Source organism: Diadema antillarum, unplaced genomic scaffold (genome assembly GCF_040938485.1).
Source record: "Diadema antillarum isolate AM-2024a unplaced genomic scaffold, OU_Dant_1.0 seq00000385_RagTag, whole genome shotgun sequence".
NCBI lineage: Eukaryota > Metazoa > Echinodermata > Echinoidea > Diadematoida > Diadematidae > Diadema > Diadema antillarum.
This window is the reverse complement of record NW_027271383.1, coordinates 948,082-970,921: the sequence shown is the minus strand read 5'-3', so window position 1 is coordinate 970,921 and position 22,840 is coordinate 948,082. Positions and strand designations below refer to the sequence as shown.

Genomic DNA, 22,840 nt, shown 5'->3' with positions numbered 1-22,840 from the left:
AGATTAATATCACAGAAGGACCCCATAGAATCTTGAAACCCGCTATTAGTTTAACCTCATGCTTGTCATTGTATGCCTACAAATTTGCATTCTTTATTAACTTCCTAATTCGTTGACTTTGTACCAATCTTGTAACTATGAACACATCATTATCAGTTTGTTCCCTATAACTGCATAAGTAATGGAAACATGGGCAATATGCTACGCTGCTACATGTATAGCAACTCCTAATTTGCATATTTTTCCAGTAACGGTAGTTTGCATGTTAGGGCTGATGTTCACTAGAGCCCCAACAAGATTAGGAAAGATTGCGGAAGCAAATTATGTGATTTCGGCATTCTTTCCACATCAAAGGCAGAAAAGCTGTTCTAATAATAGTTTCCTAGAATATTACCATGAATGCCAGCATATTGACTGCAATATTCTACCAAGTTTCAAGGTAATCCGACTCAATATGATGTCATACGGACCCGTCAAAAGTTGAAATTCTGTGCATGTGTCAATGGCGATATACAGTGCAAATATGCAAAAAAAAAGAAGGCTAATTTTAAATCAAATTTAGCTTGTCCGGATGGACAATGACCCCCCCCCCCCCCCATTTTCTTCACATATATTGAAAGCTGATGAGTTGTAGATATCATTTCATGGCCAATAGCCAATGCTGGCAAAATGATAATAAGATACAGTGTATTAAATTCTTCTTTGATATTAAGATAAAGTGAATTTTAAAAATGATGTCATCAAATTTCAAGTTCACTCGAGTGTACATTGTATCTCACTTATCCGTACTTGATTTTCACCCAGATTTCAGTATGATGTAGCTTGTTAAATGCGCTTTCAGGTATGTAACCTCAGATCTTAGATTGGATGATGTCATCACCTCGGAAAAAAAAATGGAATGAAGGTAACCTTGTCAAATTTGACCATTTTATGTGTTATCTCTATGGGAGTGCATTTTTTCTGAAAATTAACATTGACATGATTGTCTTCATTGAGCACTAGCTCATTTATCCTTCATTGAATTTCTTCCAGATTTTAATATGTTGTAACTGAGACTTTGGGCTATTGGAAGTGGGCTCTCAGTTTTTTGTTTTTGTTTTTGTTTTTATTGGATGTGGAGATCACATTGAAAAACTTGGTTGAAATTGAAACTTAATAGCTCCGATGTAAAGAGATACTGCTTAATACACAATGGGCCAGATGCATAAGAACTAGCACTTGCTTGTCCTCGCCTTTTACTTGAATCCGTATGCATAAAAACAAGCAATTACTTGCGAGCAAAAGCTTTTGCTAGCAAGCACAAGCAAAATCTTGCTGCCCGCAAGCAATTGCGTAGAGACCTAGCATTTGCTTAAAAACGAATGCATAAAACAGACCTTTTGCTTGTTCTTGTTAGCAAGTGCTTACGATTTTCCAAACTCAGTCAAATGAGCTTGAGCTTTTGCTTAAATGGAATGTTTCCTTTTTAAGCATCATTTTCATATTCATAAAAGAAAAACCAATGTGTGCATTGCGTCATTTCATAGCTCTTCTGCTATGTCAGGAAATGTTTCTGCACACACACGCCCTTTGATGCTGTCACACCCGCCTTTGTTCTTGTGATCACACAGGCTTGACATCTTTTTTGTTGAAAATGCAAGCAATTGCTTGTGCGGTACAAGCAAAGGTATAAGCACAAGCAAAAGGTTATGCATGGATATAAGCAACTGCTTGAGCTAGACCTTTTACTAGACAAGCTTGTGCTTGTGCTTGAAGTGATTGCTTACAAGCAATTGCTAGGTTTATGCATTCGGCCCAATATGGGGGTGATGTGGCTTAATGGTAGGGCATCAGACTTTCGTTTTAAGGATCAGGTGTTAGAGCCCCACGCATGCCATTTTTTTTCTACTTTTTTTTATCCTGACAATTTTCCTTTTTCTTTAGTAATGTGTTATTCTCCCTTCCAAACTTTATCTTAAGCGATTTTTTTTTGTATTTTAATTAAAGTTCTATATCATACCATAACTTATTTTTTCTTTTTTTCTTTCTTTCTACTTTCTGTGCAAAGCTCAAGAGCAACAGGCCCTACCAACCCACATATTTTGCAAATGAAAGTCCATGTCACGAACATAATTTTATAAAATAACAACTACTTCATTGGACACCATCTTGGCTGTGTAAATTAGGGTAAAAGGTCAGAAATGTTTCATCATGTATCTTGGTGAATACATGTCCTATCACTCCCATATTTTGCATGCATGTTGACCATGTTACAAGAATCATTTCATAAATGACAACTTATTGCTCAGACGCCATCTTGCCCATACAAAGTGAGGTCAAAGGTCAAATATACTTCATTCTGTATCTTAGTGTATGTGGTATCAGCCCCATATTTTGCACACATACAGACCATGTGACAAGAAGTATTTCATAAAATTACTATTTTTTTTGTTCAGATGTCATCTTGGCTGTGCAAATGAGGTTCAGAGGGCAAACATTCTTTATTTTTTTTATCTTGGTTGGTATATATGCAATACCAGGTACATATTTTGTGAACATATAGACTATGTTACCCGGATTATGCTATAAAATAAGGACTTTTTCCCCAGGATGGCATATTGGCTGTGCAAAGTGGGATCAAGAGTAAAAAATATCTCATCTTGTATCTTGGTAAATATGTGGAATATTGCCCCCATATTTTGCACACATGAATAATGATAATGATGATAATAATAATAATAATAATAATAATAATAATAAAAAATCATTTATTAAGCGCAGAAACTATGTCTATATATTCTAAGGTACTGCGCCTCAAGAGCTCTTGAATTCCTATGTTGCACAATGCTGCATGGGAAGTAAAAAAAGAAATAGGCCCATGCTAAAACAAAAAAGTTTTCATGTCGAAAGAATCATTTCATATTAAAGATATCAACTTTTTCCTCAGATGCCATCTTGTCGGATGTGCAAATGAGGTTCAGAGATTTTCATTTTGTATCTTTGTTAATATGCCCCATCCATTGTACAACTAGATCTGTAAGCATGATGACAGGTTTGATTCCCTTTTCCTTGATGAGAATCTCAGAAATCACTTGGCCATTCACTTTCAATTGCAGATATAATGGTAGGGTCATATGAATTGCAGTCAGGGCTCAAAACATTTATTTCCAGATACATCGGATCACCTAGTTGGATTTATTGATTTTACAGTGTAATGAATGAATCAATTTATATGGAGCAGACTGTTTTAAAAATCCTTAAAATCATGATAAACTTTTAAAGAGCTGAAAATGGCTGCTTCCTCGTCCTCATGGAAATCGTGGACCAAGAATTTACAATCTTTAGCTTTGCCTTATTCTGTGGCCATGGGAATGTTGACACTCACCAGTTCATCATTACAGGAGGAGATACATACATACTGTAGTCAGCTGCAGGATGGGATCCTTGCCCATCCTCCCGACATCTTGTATTTTAATGGAATAAACAAGAATTTATTTTTTGAGGTTAAATCCATACAAGTTACAAGTTGGGTCATTGCTGAAACACTCTGGATGACTATTGCATACCTTTGTGAAGCTGCCCACACCACAGGATTCTTTATGCCTCCGCCACGAAGTGGTGCCGGAGGCATTATGTTTTTGGGTTGTCCGTCCGTCCGTACGTCCGTGCTCATTCATTTACGCGATAACTTGAGTAATATTGACTAGAATATTACCAAACTTGGTCCAAGTATAAAGTATGATGGGGCACTTACTTGATTAGATTTTGGGTGAAATCGGCCAAAGTTCAAAGGTCAAGGTCAAATCATTAAATTGTATCTGTTTACGCGATAACTCAAGACTGGATTCAGCAAATTTCACCAAACTTTGTCTGAGGATGATGTATGATAGGACAATTACTTGATTAGTTTTTGAGTGAAATTGGACAGAGGTCAAAGGTCAAAGATCAAGGTCAAATCCTAAAATTTATCTGTTTACGTGATAACTCAAAACTGGATGAAGCAGCTTTCACCAAACTTGGTGCAAGGATGATGTATGATGGGGTAATTAGTTGAGTAGATTTTAGTGACATTGGCAAGAGGTCAAAGGTCAAAAGGTCAAGGTCAAATGCTAAAAACGTTGCTATTTCCCCCATATCCATGCAATGCTCGAAGATATCTTCTTGAAACTTAGTGTAGACCTGTACTACTGCATAAAGATTCTCCAGAGAGAGTTCCATGTCATAAGGTCAAAGGTCAAAAGGTCAAAGGTTAGGTGAATATGTCACAATTTCACTTTTTTTCGCAAATGGTTCAATGTATATTTATGGAACTTTGTACATACGCATGTACTGACTGGCAGGGATTTTCTAGGGAATGTACGGGTCATGGGTCAATAGTCAGGGGGTCAAAGGTCAAGGTCAACTCCTCAAACTGTTACTATTCCCCTCATATACTGTTATATGCAATGCTTGCATTATTATTTTTAAAACTAAAACTTGATATATGGTACATGTATTCCCTAATGGAGATTCTCTGGGAAATTTCCAGCCAGAAGGTCAAAGGTCAAAGGTTAAGGGTCAAAGGCCAGGTTTAAATGGAAAAAAAAAATATTTTATACTGTAATTACACTCTTTCTTCATACCTTGAAAATTACTCAATGCATAAACTTATAAGAGGGTCGGTCAGAAGTCAAGTAAAAATTCTCAATTCCCCAAATACAGGTACCTGCACTCTTAGACAATTATAGCAAACCTAGTTCAAGGAAAGTGAACATTCAAGATATTTCTGACAAACCTGTCATTTCAGTATTTTGTCACTTTTGTGAAACTGTCATAACACATTGTGAAGACATTGTACCATACACCTATTGGAAGAATCATGCATTATGGCGGAGGCATCAGTCGCCATAGCGACATTTCTAGTTCAGGAAATGCCTTGCTGTCTTTAAGAATGATAAAGGCAGTAAAGCGAATTGTTCAAGAATATATGAAGAGGTTGCTGATTGAATGGGAATTAAATTTGCATTCCACGCCTTGTCCAGCCCCACCTTCTCATTATGGGATGAAATCAGTGCTAATTTGTCATTTCCAAACTTTGAATAATGTAGACTCTTAAAACCAAGTAGGTACAGTATGGATGATACCAGAATAGAATTATTATTGTACCTCCTTGACTTTACAGGCACTCATTTCACACTTCCTCTGGTAGTCCCCTAATACACCATTTTAAGCTGTTCCTCCTGCAATTCTCTGAGTGACTTCAATGCCCCCAAACAAGATTCTTTTTGCAGGTTGACAGAAAATGAACAGGGTGGTAATCCACTTGTCAAGCGGTACATGTTCCCCCGTTCACAGGTCAACTGCATGTGCCGTTGAACAATGGAAATATCAATCAAGCACAAGATATGAATAAAGCATGCACTGATGGGCTCACAAACTCTGTTGTTATACACAAAAGATGCACCTGAATGGGGTCAGCGATATCAAATATCTGCTGAGCTCACCCTTAATCGCTACGTACATCTTTATACAAATTCTACAGCAAAACAAGCAAACACTACATTGTGGAAAAGGCAAATAATACTCCAATACAGGCAGCTAGTTTTCATAGAGAAAGAAAACAGATATTGATGGAAGAAATTCTAAATCTTTCTATTAAAATCATTTTTCTGGGCAGCGTAACACAAATTAACATGAATTTAGGCCATGAATGCAGGCACTCATGTCTACATTTTGGGAACCTGGTATGGCAGGTTCCCGTATATCCAGGTGAGTCGCGGGAATTGCTTGTAGAGGTCCACGCAGAACACTAGTAGGAGGCTCATAGCAGCTTCACTTTGCAGGCAGATAACACACATTTGTAATGCAGGTTCTTCGCAGTGCCCATATGTCGTCCATAACTAGAACGTAAGTAGAATGTAAGTAGCGCATGTCTAGCAGGTAAGACGCACACGAAACTAGCTTAAATCCTTGTCTGCCCACAAAAAAATTACTCTGTGTGCTGGAAAATCCCTACACGCAAGAAGCCCACTTAGCTTGCCCAGAAAGGTGTTACAGGGCCTTTGGGAAAAAACTTAGGAACATTTTCACAATGGCACCACAGATATGTAAAGCCCCCCCCCCCCCCCCCCATCTCATGTTAAGCCTATTATGTAGCTTGTATGCTCGCTACCTGTGATTGCAATGCATCCTGGGTTAAATGCCAATTTTGTTTCTGTGTGTAGATCATTGACCAACTCTTGGATGTAGAAAGGCAGCCATGCAAGCCTCAGTACTCCATGGCCACTGACTTCCCTCTTGTGCTCTATGAATGTGCCTACTCAGGAATTCAGTGGATATATGATACTGGTGAGTCTTTTGCACTGAAAAGTGTAATTTGCGTGTGGATTTCTGCAAGCAAATATCTGGTATTGATGGGGCTTGTTCACCAGTTTCTCTGTTAGTTTTTAGTTAGTTTTTAGTTTTTAGTCTTTCAGTTTTTATTATGCCTCCGCCACAAAGCGTTGCTGGAGGCATTATGTTTTCAGGTTATCCATCCGTCCATCCTTCCATCTGTAATAAATTTTGTGGACAGCGTAACTAAAAAACTGAGGTATCCTAATGAAACTTACCATGTATATGTATGAGGAGGCGAAGTTGTGCCTTTCAACTTTTGGGTGCACATGCTCAAGGTCAAATGCTCAAAATTTCACTATTTCCGCATATGTATGCAATGCCCACAGGTATTTTTGTGAAATGAAATAAAGATTATCCAGAGAGAGTTTCAGGTCATGCGGTCAAAGGTCAAGTGAAAATGTTAGAATTTCACTTCTTTCTCCATATTTCACAAATGGTTCAAGATATCTTCATGGAACGTAGTACATATGCATGTACTGACTGGCAGTGATTATCTAGGGAATTTGGGAGTCATGGGTCAAAAGTCAAGGTCAACTCCTGAAAATTTCACTATTTCCCTCATATTTATGCAATGCCTGCAGAATTTTTCTTGGGACTTAATATGTACAATGTCATATATTTCCTGATAGAGATTCTCTTTGAAGTTTCAAAAGGTTAAAAGGTCAGAGGTCAAGTGAAAGTGCTACATTTCCCTTCTTTCTCCATATGTCAGAAAGTGACTTACAGTATCATTGTGAAACTTAGTAATATTCATGCATGTTCTACTTGACAGTGATTTTCTTGGGAATTTTAGGGTCAAAGGTCAAGGGTGAAAGGCCAGGATAAATTGCTAATATTTTATTATTATACCCCCACCCACACATAGTGTGTATGGGAGTATAGATAGGAATCACTCTGAGGTCCGTTGGCCAGGCAGTCGGTCGGGCGGTCAGTTGGTCCTTTGCAAAAGCTTGTAGATCAAACTTCTCTCTCATTTTTTGAGCAATTAACCCCAAATTTGGCATGTGTGACTGCTATCAAAGGTAGATGTGCAAGACACTATTTTCGTTAGTATCACATAATGCATTGCCATTGCAACGGCATATTTTCATAAAAACTTGTAGATCAAACTACTCTATCATTTTTTGAGCAATTGACCCCAAATTGGGCATGTGTGACCGCTATCAAAGGAAGATGTGCCAGACACCTTTTCGTTAGTATTGCATAATGCATTGCCATGACAACAGCAATTTTTTTTTAAATCTTACAAAATGTTGTGGATTAAACTACTTGTACTCAGTTTTATAGCTATTCAATTGAAATTTGGGATAAATGATCAATGAAATGTGTAGTTTTGCAGGACTCCTTTTTTTGTGAATAAATCTGTTGCCATGGCAACAGCAGTTTTTTAATTCAATCATACAAAAATATGTGGATTGACCAACTCTGAGTTTTTTAGTATTTGACTTGAATTTTGGCACATGTAACCACTACAGTATGGAGATGTAAAGAACTTATCTTCTGTTCATGTTGAACAATGAGTTTCCATGGTAACAGCATTTTTTCACTAAAAACAATACAAATATATTGTGGATTCAGCTAACTTCATCAGTCTTTGAGCATATGGCTTGAAATTTTGGCACATACATGTATGACCGCTATGTTAGGTAGATGTGCAAACTTAATCTTTCGTCAATTTTGAACAATGCGTTGCCATGGTAGCAGCATATTTTGAATGAAAATTCTACTAAAATACTGTGGATTCAGTTAATCTCCTTCAGTCTTTAAGCATTTTGCTTGAAATTTGGCACATGTGACATGGTAACAGTATATTTTGAATGAAAATTATGTAGAAATTTTGGTTCAGCTAACTCTCAGATAACTCAGTTTTTTAAGGTTTTTTTTATATTACAGTTTTTTTTTATACCACATAAGCTCAGTAAAGTTGAGATGGATTTTTTGATGTGACACGCTAAGCTTTTTCACTCCATCTGTCCATAGCTCACCATGAGAGGACTATTTCTCAGTTCCAGGAGAAGTGGACAGGTCACATTGTCAGGTAAGATATGATTCTGTACGTCTCAAAGGTCAAGTTAAAGTGCTTAAATTTTACTGTTTACCTCATATTCTGAAATGGCTCAAGTTTCTTCATGCATGTTGTATATAAATGTTTATGCATGTAGTACGAGAGGTGAATGTCTGGTGCAGCTTGGGATTGTGCCATCAAACTTTCAAACCTGTTGCTTTACTTTCTTGCCAGTTTTGTATGTGAAAATGTCATCTCACATCATCAAGATGTATTACAAACATTTTGGGGCATTAATGCAATGTAGCAGAGGCAAGATGTACATGTACTACAAACGGGACAATAAAGCGATGTAGCGGAGGCATACCAGTGGCGAGGACGACATTTCTAGTTTTATTCTGATGTATGACAGACACTCTTTATCACTCATAAACATGTATGACCAATTTGAAAACTTCCTGTAGACTCCTCAAGGGGCAATCTTCGTACTATGCTCTTGGCAAATCAATGTAATGAATTGACGTTAGTCTCTATTAATCAGACTGATAATGTGCAGTCTGAGATTAAAAGAGATGTGTCACCAAACACCATAGCAAACAAACAGCGAACATTAATGATGTACACTCAAAGTAAAATGCATAATGTCACAAATAGATCAAGGTCACTGACGTATCAGTGAATATATATTGCATTTCTTTTTTAAGTTGAATGAAACCCAATGTAAATGGTATATGTGACCATGCATCACAAAACCAACAAAAAGTTGCACCCCTTGATTTTACGAGAGGACTCAAAAAAAGATGAAACAGGTCAACCAAGTCAATTTCTAGTTTTCTATATTTTCTGAAAGAGTTATTCCTCTTCTTCATTATCCTTAAGTTTTGGATCATAAAATGGATTGAAAATTGGGTTTTCAGCAGTCTTTCTACAACCTTTTTTTTTTTTTTTTTTTGGTAGAGTATTGTGATCAGGTATGTCTTAGAGACCCTTTTTCATTTCTTGAAAATCCTTCACTTTCAACTGTAATAACTTGTGAAAAGATAATGCTACTACTTTGAAAGTTGGCATTAATCATAAACAGAATGTGTTTATAGTGGGTACTTAATGTCAGCTTAATCACAGATAATTCCTTCATTGTTTTTACTACAGTGGTTTACATCCTGTTTTTTGTCCCATTCGTCTCGCAGCTAGCACAGCTTGTTGAAGATTAAGCACTTGAAGAGACCCTGTATTTCAGAGCCTCTTTTCTCAGTTCATGCTTTTCCAAAGTGTGTGCTTACTTTCCAATATCTAGATAGGTTAGGAGAGCCCATTTGAATTGGGTTATACATCATTTTACTGCTTAGGGTCTGCTCTTGTAGAATCTGTCCTTAACTAAAAATCCATATTTGGCAACTTTTTTGGTGGTTTTGTGGTGCAGGGTCATATGTGAAGAGTGAATGGAGCAAGGGTAGTGGCATACATCAGTAAACTTTGAGGAAAATTGGACAATCCTTCGAAAAGTTCTGAATTTTAAAGTTTTGGTGCAGCTGTTGCAACATAAATTGTCACCCCGTCATAAATTGTCGCCAGACGACAATTTATGATGAGGGCTAGTGGCAAAAATTGCCGCCCGCCCTCGAAGCATATTTTGCTGGGTAATATCATTCTTGACATAGTCATTGAAATACCATAACATCTATACATGGCTACATCCATGCAAACAAGCCATGTAAAAAGTCACGGTGAGGTTTCAAGGAAGTGTGTATGTGCGCACACACATGATAATTGAGTGTCCGTTTGTGCGTGTGTGTGTGTGTGTGTGCTTGTGTGTGATGGAGCGCTCTGCATGTTGTGGGCTCTGCAATTGTGTCGCTTGAATGTTTCGTTCCTTTTATCTCCTGCGTGCTTACGTAGACACACGAACGCTTGCACACAACACACATACGTACATAGCCCACGTACACCAAACCCCTCAGATATACGTTGTACACTCATGCAGGCACAAAACTGCGCCCACAAACACGCATCACCAAACACCCTATACACATACGTCACGTACCCACATACACACGTACGCATACAGGCACACGTATACACACAGACAAACAAACCACTACCACTATACAACCACCACACATGAACAGTTTCCACATATTGTATTATTACACTTCCAAACACACACACACACACACACACACACACACAGCTATACGCAAACGCATACACAAGTCACATATTATACGCACCTACAAATCATACACAGCACATACCATGCAGCCCCCAACACACACACACACACACACACACACACACACACATACGCATAACTTACCAGTCATACCCACCCCACCAAAGCATAACACCGGAGCAACCACCCCAACCACATAATTCACAGTGCATGGCCGGCGACAATTTTTGACGGGGCGACAATTTATGTCGCAACAATTATTTTTGCCATCACAAATTGTCGCCATTGAGGTCAAAAATTTGAAACCGCACAAGCATCAAAAATTGTCGCCAGACGACAATTTTTGACGGGGCAACAATTTATGCCGCCAACTCTGTCAAAAATTATTGCCCCAAACCAGGGGCGACAATTTTTGACGGGGCGACAATTTATGTCGCAACAGCAGCCATCGCTGGGTGCGAGAAGACTAATTACTGCAGTTCTTGACATTGTGTATGCACAGTGATATAGAGAGAATGCCACAAAATTTTATTCTTGCATTAGAAGTACACATTCCCTTGACTTGCTACTGACATATGTCAAGGGTACTGTAAAAGTGGATATTTTCGTGCGACTCATTTTTCGCGCTACGCCGTATGAGAAGAGTTTCGCGTGTTTTTAATTCTGCGGTATCAAGACATCAACTACAGGCATACATTGCAAGCAAAAATATTTGCGTGCTTTTATTTTCGCGCTAGTTTCTGATTGCGCGAAATGTGCAAAAATTTCAACACTGCGAAAATTTCCACTTTTACAGTAATATTATTCTCCATGCTTTTAAAAGAGGTAAGCCCAATGCTTTTTCATTATGATAGAAAAGTAAAAATATGTTGAATTTTCTACATAAGTATTTCCTTCATATCATTTTTTATATGTGGTGTCATAAAGTGTTGCAGTCCTTTCACCCAGTAATGGCCGCACCACCAAATCTTTAAAAATTCACAATTTTCGTTTGTCAAATTTTCCTCATACTTTGCTGATCAATATGTTCCACTTATATTGCTGCATTTCCTCAATTCACATACATTGTACACATACATACCATAAATAATAATGTATTAACCGCACCCCCCTTTTTTTTGGGGGGGGGGGCTGAACCTTGTTGAGCGTCCACCCAATGTTTTTTATGGTTTTACCCTATTTCGGGGTGCTGTATCCGAATCTGGATGATGCAACTCTTGCATCCTTGAGGGTTTTCAGATATTCAAAATGGCTGTCAAATATGAAAGTTTCCATGTATTTCTTTTTAAATGGTGAACAATTGAAAACAATAAATGAATTTACCCTATTTCAAGGGTGCAGAATCCAAATCTGGATGAAGCAACTCTTGCATCCTAGACTGTTTTGAGATATTCAAGATGGTCGCCAAAGTGGCTGCCAAAAACAGAAATTTCCATGTACATTTGGATTTCCTTCTTAATGGTGAAATTTTGAAAACAATTGATGGATTCACCCTATTTGAGGGGTACTGAAACCGAATTCGGGATGATGCAACTCTTGCATCCTTGAGGGATTTGAAATATTCAAGATGGCTGCCAATATGGCTGCCAAAAATTGAAATTTCCATGTATTTCCTTCTAAAGGGTGAAAATTTGAAAACAGTTGATGATATTACCCTATTTTTGGGGTGCTGAATCTGAAGTCGGATGATGCAACTCTTAAATCCATGATGGTTTTGAGATGTTCTTCAAAATGGCGGCTAAAATTAGTGGCCCCCCCAAAAAATGATATTCCTATGTACAGATGTACTTCCTTCTAAATGGTGAAAATTGAAAACAATTGATGGATTTACCCTATGTCGAGGGTTCTGAATCCGAATCTGGAAGATACAACTCTTGCATTCTTTAGGGTTTTAAGATATACAAGATGGCCGCCAAAAATGGATGCCGAAATGGCCTCCAAACACAGAAATTCCCTTGTAGGCCCCCTATTTCCTTTTATAAAAAGGTGGGGAAAAAATGGCGGTTTCACCCTATTTTGACGGTGCTGAATCTGAGCCTGGTTGATGCAACTTTTTCATTCTTGAGGGTTTTGAGATGTTCACGATGACCACCAAAATAGCTGTCAGAAATTGAAATTCCAACATGATATCTCTTTCTTTAATGCCGTGTCACACCTTTCCGGGCAAGCCTTGTGTGTGACTTGCGAAGAACAATTTTAACTGCCCGAAAGTCCCTGCAGATGACCCACACAAGATAGTACCTAGCACGTATCTCACCTGTAGTCGCGCGGAGGTGCTCACGCAAATCCTTTTTACCTGCAACCATGTTTAGGCCCTGTCACACCTTTCTGGGCAAGCTACATGTACGCGGGCTTGTTGCAAGTGGGGATTTTCCAGCATACCAGACAATTTCTGAGGGCGGACAAGGATTTGTGCGAGTTTTGCATGTGTCTTACTTGCTGGATGCATTCTACTTTAAAGGGTCTCTGAGGTAAAAAAAAATTAATTTGTGTACTGCTAAAGTGCATAAAATTAACCCCAAATAACTTATCCGACATGCTATGGATTACCAGTTAAGGAGTTAGAAGTAAATAAACGGTAATGTCCATTACTGACGCGCGGAACTAAACCCCGAGATAAGTTCCGCGCGAGGCTTTTTGAATGCGTGTGCGTTTTTCTTGCATGCACGTCAGGTTTCCCCCAAAACAGCGATTGGAAAATGATCACGATTGAGAGTTTGCTGAAATCGGTCCTAGTGCACCCGTACGAGCGCTCGCTCGAGCAAGCTAGCTAGCTAGATCGCTCGACGCCGTCTTTGTTTCTCGAACGCCGGTAGCTATTTCAAGATTTTTGTCAAGAGTTGAAGAAAATATTCTACAGATCTGCCGGTGCCATCGACTTTCAGTTCACGATGCCTGGAAACTGTTTGGCACCGGGCTGCAGCAGCAATCCCTTATCTTTGTGTTCCTTCCATAATTTCCCGAATAAAATCCGCCGTCCTGATCTTTATCAAGAATGGACAGAGCTGTTGGTTGCAGCTTATGCGAACGCCGGATCCAGTCTACCAGCAACAGTGCTTCAGCGGGCGGGCTAGCCCTCTACTGTGCGAGAGGCACTTCAGCCCGCTGGACTACTGCGATGCACTATCGTGGCAGAAGGGTATGAAGTCAAAGCGGAGACGACTTCGAAGTGATACAGTGCCGTTCTTCGAATTTCCAAGGAAAAATCGGAAAGAGGTAGGTTCAATTCATTATTGCTTATTATTATCGCGCAACTAAACTATGGTCTGATGGTGTAAATGTGAGTGTGACTGTGACTGCCTGTGAGTGTGACTCTGTCAGTCTGTGATTGAGTGTGAGCAGTTGTGAGCAGTTGCCTCTCCATGAGTCCAGTCCTGTGTGTCACTGTGAGCTCGTATTGGTTTTACCTAAAATTTAGCAAGAATTTCTTGATATTCCATAACCCCAGGGGGCTCCAACGCTTACGCATTGATGCCCCAGGTACAACTAACCAAAATCTTCCTTGCCCATGGCATTAGCATGATCAAGTCTAGTTTGGTCGGTCGCATCGTCCAAAAGACGCCCAGACAACTCTCTAGCTAAACCCCTGCCCCCCCTCCCCCCCCCCATCCTCTCTTTTTTTTCTGGTGAAACTTTACAAGGGCCATGGAAGGTATATAAGCACTCCGACTACCCTTGTAAAAATATATGGAAGACGAAAGTCACACATGTACATCCAGTTCCCTTTACTTGCAGTGATTTTTTTTCCCTCTATCTCTGTGAAACATAGTTGTGACAGGCAACATTATACATGTATTTACTCAATAATATTTATTATATGCATTCAATTTCAGAAGACCACCACAGGTGGTTTGTCATCCAAACTTCCTGCACACTCTGCTGACGTTGAGCCACTGCATGTTGCTGATGCAAGTGCTTCAGTTAAGGTGAGGGTAACAGAAGTTAAAATTACATTCGTTTACTGCAAAAACAGTTAATCTATGGTCATCACTTTCCATGATCATTGTTTGACAAGTCACTGACTCAAGATTTTGTTGAATAGATCACCAATTCTTGTCTGTATACATGTACATGTACCTATCCCAGACAACACCATTCTGGCCTACCATGCTGGCCTTAAGTGTGAGAAGAATTTATGATAGATTTCTTTTAATACGTTTCAGTAGTTGGATTTTTGCAGTGCATTATATAAGATCTGTTGATTGTAAAGGTGAATTTCATTCTTTGTAATTGAAGACACCTGTTGATATATATATTTTTTTGATACATGTAGTACATATTTGATTGGTGTAAAATTTGTCATAGATTTTCATTACCAATTTGGATTTAAAAATTGATTTTTAGAAACATAAATCTTTAAAGTGTAATTCAGTCTTGGCTTTTAGATGATTCACAGGAAAGTAGAAAATAGATCAGGATGGTGAAAGTCAAAAGAAAATCAGACAAGGAATAAGAAAGTTATGGATGTTTGAAAAATGATGTCACTTAATCTTTGCGAATGGTGAGCTGATTGTGACATATTGCCGGTCAGGGGGGGGGGGGGGGGGGGGGGGGCTGGGCTGCAATATGTAAAACTGACTGCACATGTAGATACCACATTTTAATAGGTCCCTTGTAAAAAGAAAACAAAGTTCAGAAGAAACATGTTTTTTAAAAATGTGGGATATATGGATTAACTGGGTGTCAGTAGTGTTTAAAAACCTGCATTAATCAATTGCTCTTTATTTCAGATGGGATTGAGGTCTGATGTCCGTCTTCCAGCCGACCGCGCAGATGTAATGCTATCAATGCAGCAGACTGCCCCTGATGCAGAGCCTGAAAAGATTGTTTGTTATCACTGTGGGAGCGGAGTACCCGTCGTCAGATTAGCAGATGCTTCAGTAAATGTGAGTTTAAGACTAGATTATGCAGTTTAACCGCAATTTTACAACATTAGCATATAAGCTTTTATAAGTCTTCACATGATATTAGAATAACGGAAAATTAATGGAATAGGCTAACTCATATTATTGTATTCTATTTAGGGAGCAATATATACATGTAGGGCCTACATGTTACGAAGATGTGAACCGACACTATTGTAACTTGTTCACAGGCATGGAAAAAAAAAAGAATATCTTTTAAAAATTAGGAAATTCAAAATGTCAAAGAATTGAAAAGAAATGAAAAGCATCCATGCAAAATAATGGAATAACATCACAGTATTTTTCTGACATTAGAAAGTAATTTCTGCAAATAACCCTTTCCTTTTCTCTGATTTTCTTCAAACATAATTTTATCAGCTTTCCTGCTTTCATTACAAGCAAATTTTCCAGCTTGTCCTGAACGTGTATGAATTTGTATGATACAGTCCTCAGTTTGATCACAGCAGAAAAAAATTTGTGATATGGTTAATTTCATCAATACTAAAGCGTGATAAATTTCAGACATGGTTTCCATAATCAAGTAATGAGCAAAAAAAAAAAAAAAAAAAAATGAGGGGAGACTTGTATGGTTACCAGTATCAGTACTAAACCATGATAGATTGTTAGTCATTGTTTCCAGAAATGAGTAATGAGACTGTAACTTGACAACTGATAATAATTCCATAGCTTGTAACAATAACTTAATCGACAAATATGTAGTTTGTACTAATTTCTTTTTTCTTTTTTTTTTGTTATGTTTAGACAGATGATGAAACTACGGTTGACGAGCCCTCCTCTCAAACTTACCCAACGCAGACTGAGACAGGTACACAGACGGAAGATTCTTCATTTGATACATCACTCTCCTCAGATTCATTGGATTCATCGGACACTGACAACATCTCCTCCTTTACAGCCTCATTCTGCGATGGATCTCCAATCAAGACACCAACAGCAAGCACACCAGCAGCAAACACACCTGTTTGGTCACCCAACACATCCTTCAGTGAGAGCGACGCGAGCTTCCTCTCTCAAGCAGAAGCAAACTACAGCCCAGTCCATGACAGGAAGTATGTCATTTTCAAGGCTTCCCTCACGACCCTCCTTTCATATATAAGATGTGATGAATGGGCCTTGTTGCAGATCCTGACCAGGCAGTTTGGAGAGAGGATGGGAGTCTTCTGATAGTTGACATTATATAAAATAAACATCTGGACTGCTCACAATTTGCCAAAGCTCCTGTTTTGTTTTTGTTTTTGTTTTTGTTTTTTTGGGGTTTTTTTTTTTAGTGCATTCCTGTTTATTTCAGTGACTATGCTATTGGTGAATGCATTGATAGGGCCAATACATTAGTCAACTTTGTATTCAGAATTTGGTTTAAAAAAAAAAAAAAAAGGGCCAGCAATGATGTCACTGAAATAAAGCCTTATATAATTGGTTTTAAAATATTGTAGAGATTAATTCTTCTTATGGGCTTCCAAATCTTGGGTTTGGAGAATTCCACCCTTTCTGGACAGTGCAGTTTTTTTTTTCATAATAGGGCCTACAGTGGAACCTCGTTATATAACGAGGTCCTTGGGACCATAGAAATTACCTCTTTATATCGAAACATTGTTATATCAGGGCCAAAATACTATAGAAGATAAAGAGATTGGACCAGGAAAATCACCTTGTAACGAGAGTCTGTGTTTAATATCAGTGTCCTTTATAATGGGGTTCCACTGTACTTAGCCTTATAATTATTTTACAACATGTTTAGAATTCCGGTGCAATGTTCATGGATACCTTTGATATAAAAATCAAGTATGTTTATGACTTTACACCTCTAGGTCTGAAACATTTTGTTCATGAAGTATTGTAGATTATTGCATCTCCTGTGGATATTCATTGTTTTGTATGGTATTTTCGAAATCGGTAAAAAATGGGAAAATTATATCTAATTGCATATTCATTTGTATTCTTTTGTCAGATCTTCAAAGTTCTATTTTTGTATTCTACCCTATTCCTCATCTCGCATCTGCATGTCTAGTGATGAAGTATGGTCACAAAATCTGGATTCTTTGAAAGTGTACATGAGTGTGGAGGTGGTACATTGTATGTCAACATGTAGACATGGTTTGCTGTGACTGATGTTGATTCACATCACTGTGTGAGAGCTTTCTGAAAATAAAACTGATGAAAAAAAAAAAGAGTGCGACATTCACATCACCATTTAGTTAGTGAATAAAAAGGATGTGATGTTTTTTTTTAAATCATTATATTGCATTGTATTATTAATTTCCATTAACAATTTTTAATCAATGGAAGTCACTAAATTCACTGGGGAAGGGGAAAGCAGGGCTGCAGCCCCTAATCATTACTGCAATCGTCGGTATCGCGTCATTGCATCTAGCACACGTATAGGCAGCGAGATGTTTTGTTTTGTTTTTTAAACAAAATTCATAGGTAGTTTGTATTATTAAATTTCAAAATTAAATAGCGTAAAAGGTCAAATTTTCACCCATGCTCTCAATTAAGTACTGGTAAGTTCTATTGATAAAGACAAAGTAAAAAAATTATTCTTAGTTTATCGTCCATGACCACATCATTTTGGGGCGTTCTCCAGAATATTGGTTGTTTTTTTTTGTTCAAAAATGGGGGGGGGATACTGCAAAAACATGTGAACAATGAGGAATTAAGACTATTTTATTTTTTAGCCTCCTATGTGAATATATATGAAAAGTATCGGATCACAAAACACAGCCCCCCCCCCCATTTTTTTACAGACGAGAAACTAGCAATCAATTTTGCTTGGCCTTTGGGATACAAACATTCCCCAGCTAAATTGTGCCCAGGATTTTTTGTCGATTTCAAAAAAGAAAGAAAGAAAGAAAAGGGGGAAAAATAGGACAAGCCAAGAAATTTCAATATAGGAAAAAAAAACCCAATCCCCCCTGTTTTTATTGCTAACTCCCAACCCTTTCTCCAAACAAAAACAACAAACAAAACAAAACAAAACAAACAACAAACAAAACACCCAGCATATAACGAGGCTCAACTCTATATGTAGTACAGGGTTCACTGTGACCTAACTAGGCCGGCTCACTGATGAGCTGTAGTGTATGCCTATCCAGTTCGTCGTTAGCTACAACTCGAACTTGGGAGTTACAGGTAAATTTTCTCTGCATACAAGCAAATATCTTTCACTTGACCCTCAGTGCTACAATAAGAATCCTGCAGAAATGAAAGCAATATACTAATTAGTTATAAATTCTACAATCACGCAAAATACAGCGACTTCAAATATGAAATAAATCGGCGCCGCTGCACAACTAGCAGCATGTTCATATGTAGTCGACAGGCGACACATCAGACGCCGATGCCACATACAAATGCGATTCCAATGGGAAGCGCACGTCACATGCAACAACAATGGGAGCACGTACGTGCGCACGAAACGACTCCTTTCTTAGCTCCGACAGCTGCCTGCTGAAACGATATTCGTGGCTATCGTTACTTCAAAAGGCGATCGGTGATTGTTTCGCCGTATGAGCTAGTCTTCGTACAAGTCGTCTTTAGATTTATTATGGGAAACGTTCAGTTTTAGAAATTCAATATTTTAAAAAAGAAAAAACTTTTTAACGTTATGGATTGTTTAGGGGGTTGTTATTAGGTATATTACCCACTAGCAAAGTATTTTTTTTGGCCTCTGGTACCCTTTAAGTTCTACTTGCGGGTATTCTGTGTGACCTGCATGCCAGGTGCGTGGAGCTGATAACTCAGTGAAGGAATTCCTCTGAAGGCATGGCAGAAGTCCCACAGAATGTCATTGTCTTGGCCGCATATGGGGACTGCGAAGCACCTTTGTGGGAGTTGCCTGCGAGGTGCTGCTGCTAAGGACCTCCTATTGGCGTTCTGCGTGGACATCTGCAGGCAATCCCCGCAACTCACCCGGAATAAGTGTTGGTCATGCTCTAAGCTTGGCTGCAGGTAAATGGGACTTGCGTCCACACCTCCGGGCAACTACGGGCGAGATAAGTGCTAGGTACTATCAGGTGCAGACCAACTGCGGAGAGCTCCGGGTAGAAAATTTGTTTCCCCGCAAGTCTACCCGCAAAACTTCCCTAGATATGGTATGACAAGGCCTTGAGCATTCTCATGTTCCGAGTGACTCGGGGGGGGGGGGGGGGGGTTGCCCGCAGAGGTGTACGCAGAACACCAGTGGGAGACCCTTACTGGCAGCACCTCACAGGCAATTCCAACACAGGTACTTCGCAGTACCCGTAAGTTGCTCGTAACAGAAAATGGACTGGTTTTAAAACTCTCACGCAGGTCACACGGAATACACGCAAGTAGAAGGTAGGTAGCACGTGTCTAGCAGGTAAGACACAAGTGCGAAACTTGCAAACATTCTTGTCCACCCGCAGAAATTCTCCTGCGTGCTAGAAAATCCCTACTCGCAACAAGCCCACGTAGCTTGCCTGGAAAGGTGTGACACGGCCTTAATGGGGAAAATTGAAAATGAATTGCTAGTCTTAACCCATTTCGTGGGTGCTGAAGGTCTTCTAAGGTTTTGAGATATTTATAAATGTCCTGTATAAACTGAAACTCCTTTTTATTTTATGATAAATGGCGGAATATTGTGCTCTAAGTGAAGCGGGGGATTGAACCCATGGTGAAAAGCAATTATTCATATTTTTAAATACAATTCAGTTGAGTGAATTTGTCAAATTAACCCAAAATTAATGGCATCCAAAATGACTTGCACAATGGTATTATATACTGAGATATTCCGATATGTCTCATATAGAATTTTTGCGCATACTAACAAGATTGATGTTGACATCATACTGAAACATACAAACACAAAGATGCAACTGAAAATTCTGTTATGCAAAATAGAAATTAAAAGAATGCTTTATGTTCACCAATAATATAGAGTAAATAGAGTAAATATTGAAGCCTGCTGGTATTTGGTGTTGAAACTTTTATGGTATTCGTATGAATCTGGCTTCGTCATATTCTGGCATATTCTTATGAAACTTGACGCATATTCACTAGAAATGGCTGCATCCATGACAGCTATAGTAGATATCAATATGCGCGTGATTTCAAAAGCATTCTTCACGATTATGATATTCTTAAGTACTGAAATACTAACTGTTACCTTATGTTGTCTTTGGTTTGTTTGTTTGTTGTTTTTTTGTTAACTGCACGTTACCTGTGATTTTTCCTACCACTCGTAATGTATTATACATAGATGTATGTATGTATATGTATATTATATATATATATATATATATATAATATTTCATTATATTGCAGAAAAATGTAACATAGATACATTAAAGAAAAGTCCAACTTGTATCTAATGTATTCAAGACCACCAATATAATAAATTAATCAATTTGAGTGTTCATGGATTAAGACAAGTAATGCTGGGTAATCTCAGTAAACTTCTTTTCATCACTATCACATTATGATTGAGATGGGCATGTCTCGTCCACTGATTGTTAGTGTTCAAAACTTCTGCATGTAGAGAAAACAGTATTATCTTGCGAATATTCAACCGCATCTGAGTCTTGCCAGGTTCATTGCCTGAACATCATTATCGTACCATTTCCAAGATATCTGATGGACCTGGGGCCTGTTTCATAAAACTTGTCATCAGTGACAAGTTGTCATAGTTGTGACAAGCTACTGAAATCCTTGAATCTGATTGGCTGAGAGCAAATTTGTCATAGAAATGTGGCAGTTGTCATCAGTGACAAGTTGTCATACATGTGACAAGCTACGGAAATCCTTGAATCTGATTGGCTGAGAGCAAATTTTTCATAGAAATGTGGCAGTTGTCACTGATGACAACTTTTATGAAACGGGCCCCTGGTTTTACAGCAAGTTCAAACTGGGATCGAAGAACTACATTATGCGTTTGTTTGTCAGCAGAAAAGAGTTGGTTTTAAATTTTGTGATTTTTATAGAGACGAAAACCTGAAATCTTTCCACGCAGAAAAGGCTCATATTTTGATGGTTCCAAGAAAGGCATAACATCTACAAAGTTTTCACTGAATTATATGATGATGGTAAGCAAACAATGTGGACTATTGTGCACAAGGAGGAATCTCATGTGTGCAAAAAAAAATAACTATTGTTGCAAGGGCCAGTGCAGAATGTGCAACAAAACCCTGAATGCACCTATTTGCTCAATAATCATAAGGCAGCTGTTTAAAAAACTCAGCATGATAGTTAAACTTTGTCAAGTACTGATTTAAGCAAAAATATCTTTCTCATTTCAAGATAGTTCTATGGAGCACAAAACTCATTCAAATTTCCACTCTGTGGAATATTCCACAACTTAAGAATGATGGTCATACTAACAGTCATTACTATTATCATTTGAATTAGAATGTAAGTAGGGTTTTATCAAAAATAAAGATCTGTTTCTCAGTCATGAGTGATTACTTTCTTTTGTGAAAAAAAAGACATTTTGGCTACCATCTTGGATATCACAAAACTATCTCGGATGCAAGAGTTGCATTATCCAGATTCGTTTTAAGCACCCTAAAAATAGGGTAAATGTGACCCGCTACAACAAAATGATCCTAAAGTCGGGCGAGGTCGATTATTTGAAAATTGCATGATATAATCCCCTGATCTCTGTGCTTTAAATGGATATATAACACATTTTATAAAAATAATCGGCTGCAGAGATATCGATGTTTAAAAGAGAGCATGTCGAGACGTCTGGAAAATCACTGTTTCGAGAAAAGCGCCCTAAAAGTCTTCCTTTCGACGCAATCGCGATCAAGGGACACGCAAGTCAGTTTTCACCTCTGGACAATAGAAGGTAAGCCCTAGCAACCCCCAAAGAGTTCATTCAAGCACATCAGCGTCGGCGGTCTCCTCACCAACCAATCAGTGACCAGGGTGTGAGAAGCGGCTGAGCGTAGCGCACCCCGCCCGCACGCACCAGTCAACTGGGCAGTGTGCGAGCTTCACGCTTCGGTTAGCAGCAAGCAGCAAACTGACCAATGAGATCACTCTGGTCGTTGTTAGGGGCGGAACCTATCTGTGGCGCTCAATCCAAATTTTCGAACCAGTTTCTGCTTTGTTGAAACGCCAAAAAAACATGGCTCAGAAAAACGCTATTTTTTTATCTTTCCTTTGATCATTTTGCTTCAAAATTTCGACAGATGATAGAAGACATGTTAGACTCCAATAATATATCAAAATCAGAAAATCGTAAGTTTTGACCAATTTTAACGCTCTGACTTCACACTCGATTTTCACGGCTTCGACCGTGCGCGACTTTAGGACCTTTTTGTTGTAGCGGGTCACAAATACTTCAATTTTTTCACCATTTAGAAGGAAGCACATATGAATTTAAGTTGCTGGCAGCCATCTTGACTATCTCAAAACATTTAAGGA

General features: G+C 38.5%; 1 protein-coding gene across 1 annotated transcript in view; it reads left to right on the top strand.

Moving 5' to 3' along the window:
* LOC139731803 (tRNA pseudouridine(38/39) synthase-like) overlaps positions 1 to 22,840 on the top strand; it is a 171,252-nt gene that overhangs the window by 73,719 nt on the left and 74,693 nt on the right. Inside the window, exons 10-11 of the mRNA XM_071642678.1 lie at positions 6,183 to 6,306; positions 8,335 to 8,392. Coding sequence (XP_071498779.1) covers positions 6,183 to 6,306; positions 8,335 to 8,392 — 182 coding nt within the window. The remainder of the gene's footprint in view (positions 1 to 6,182; positions 6,307 to 8,334; positions 8,393 to 22,840) is intronic.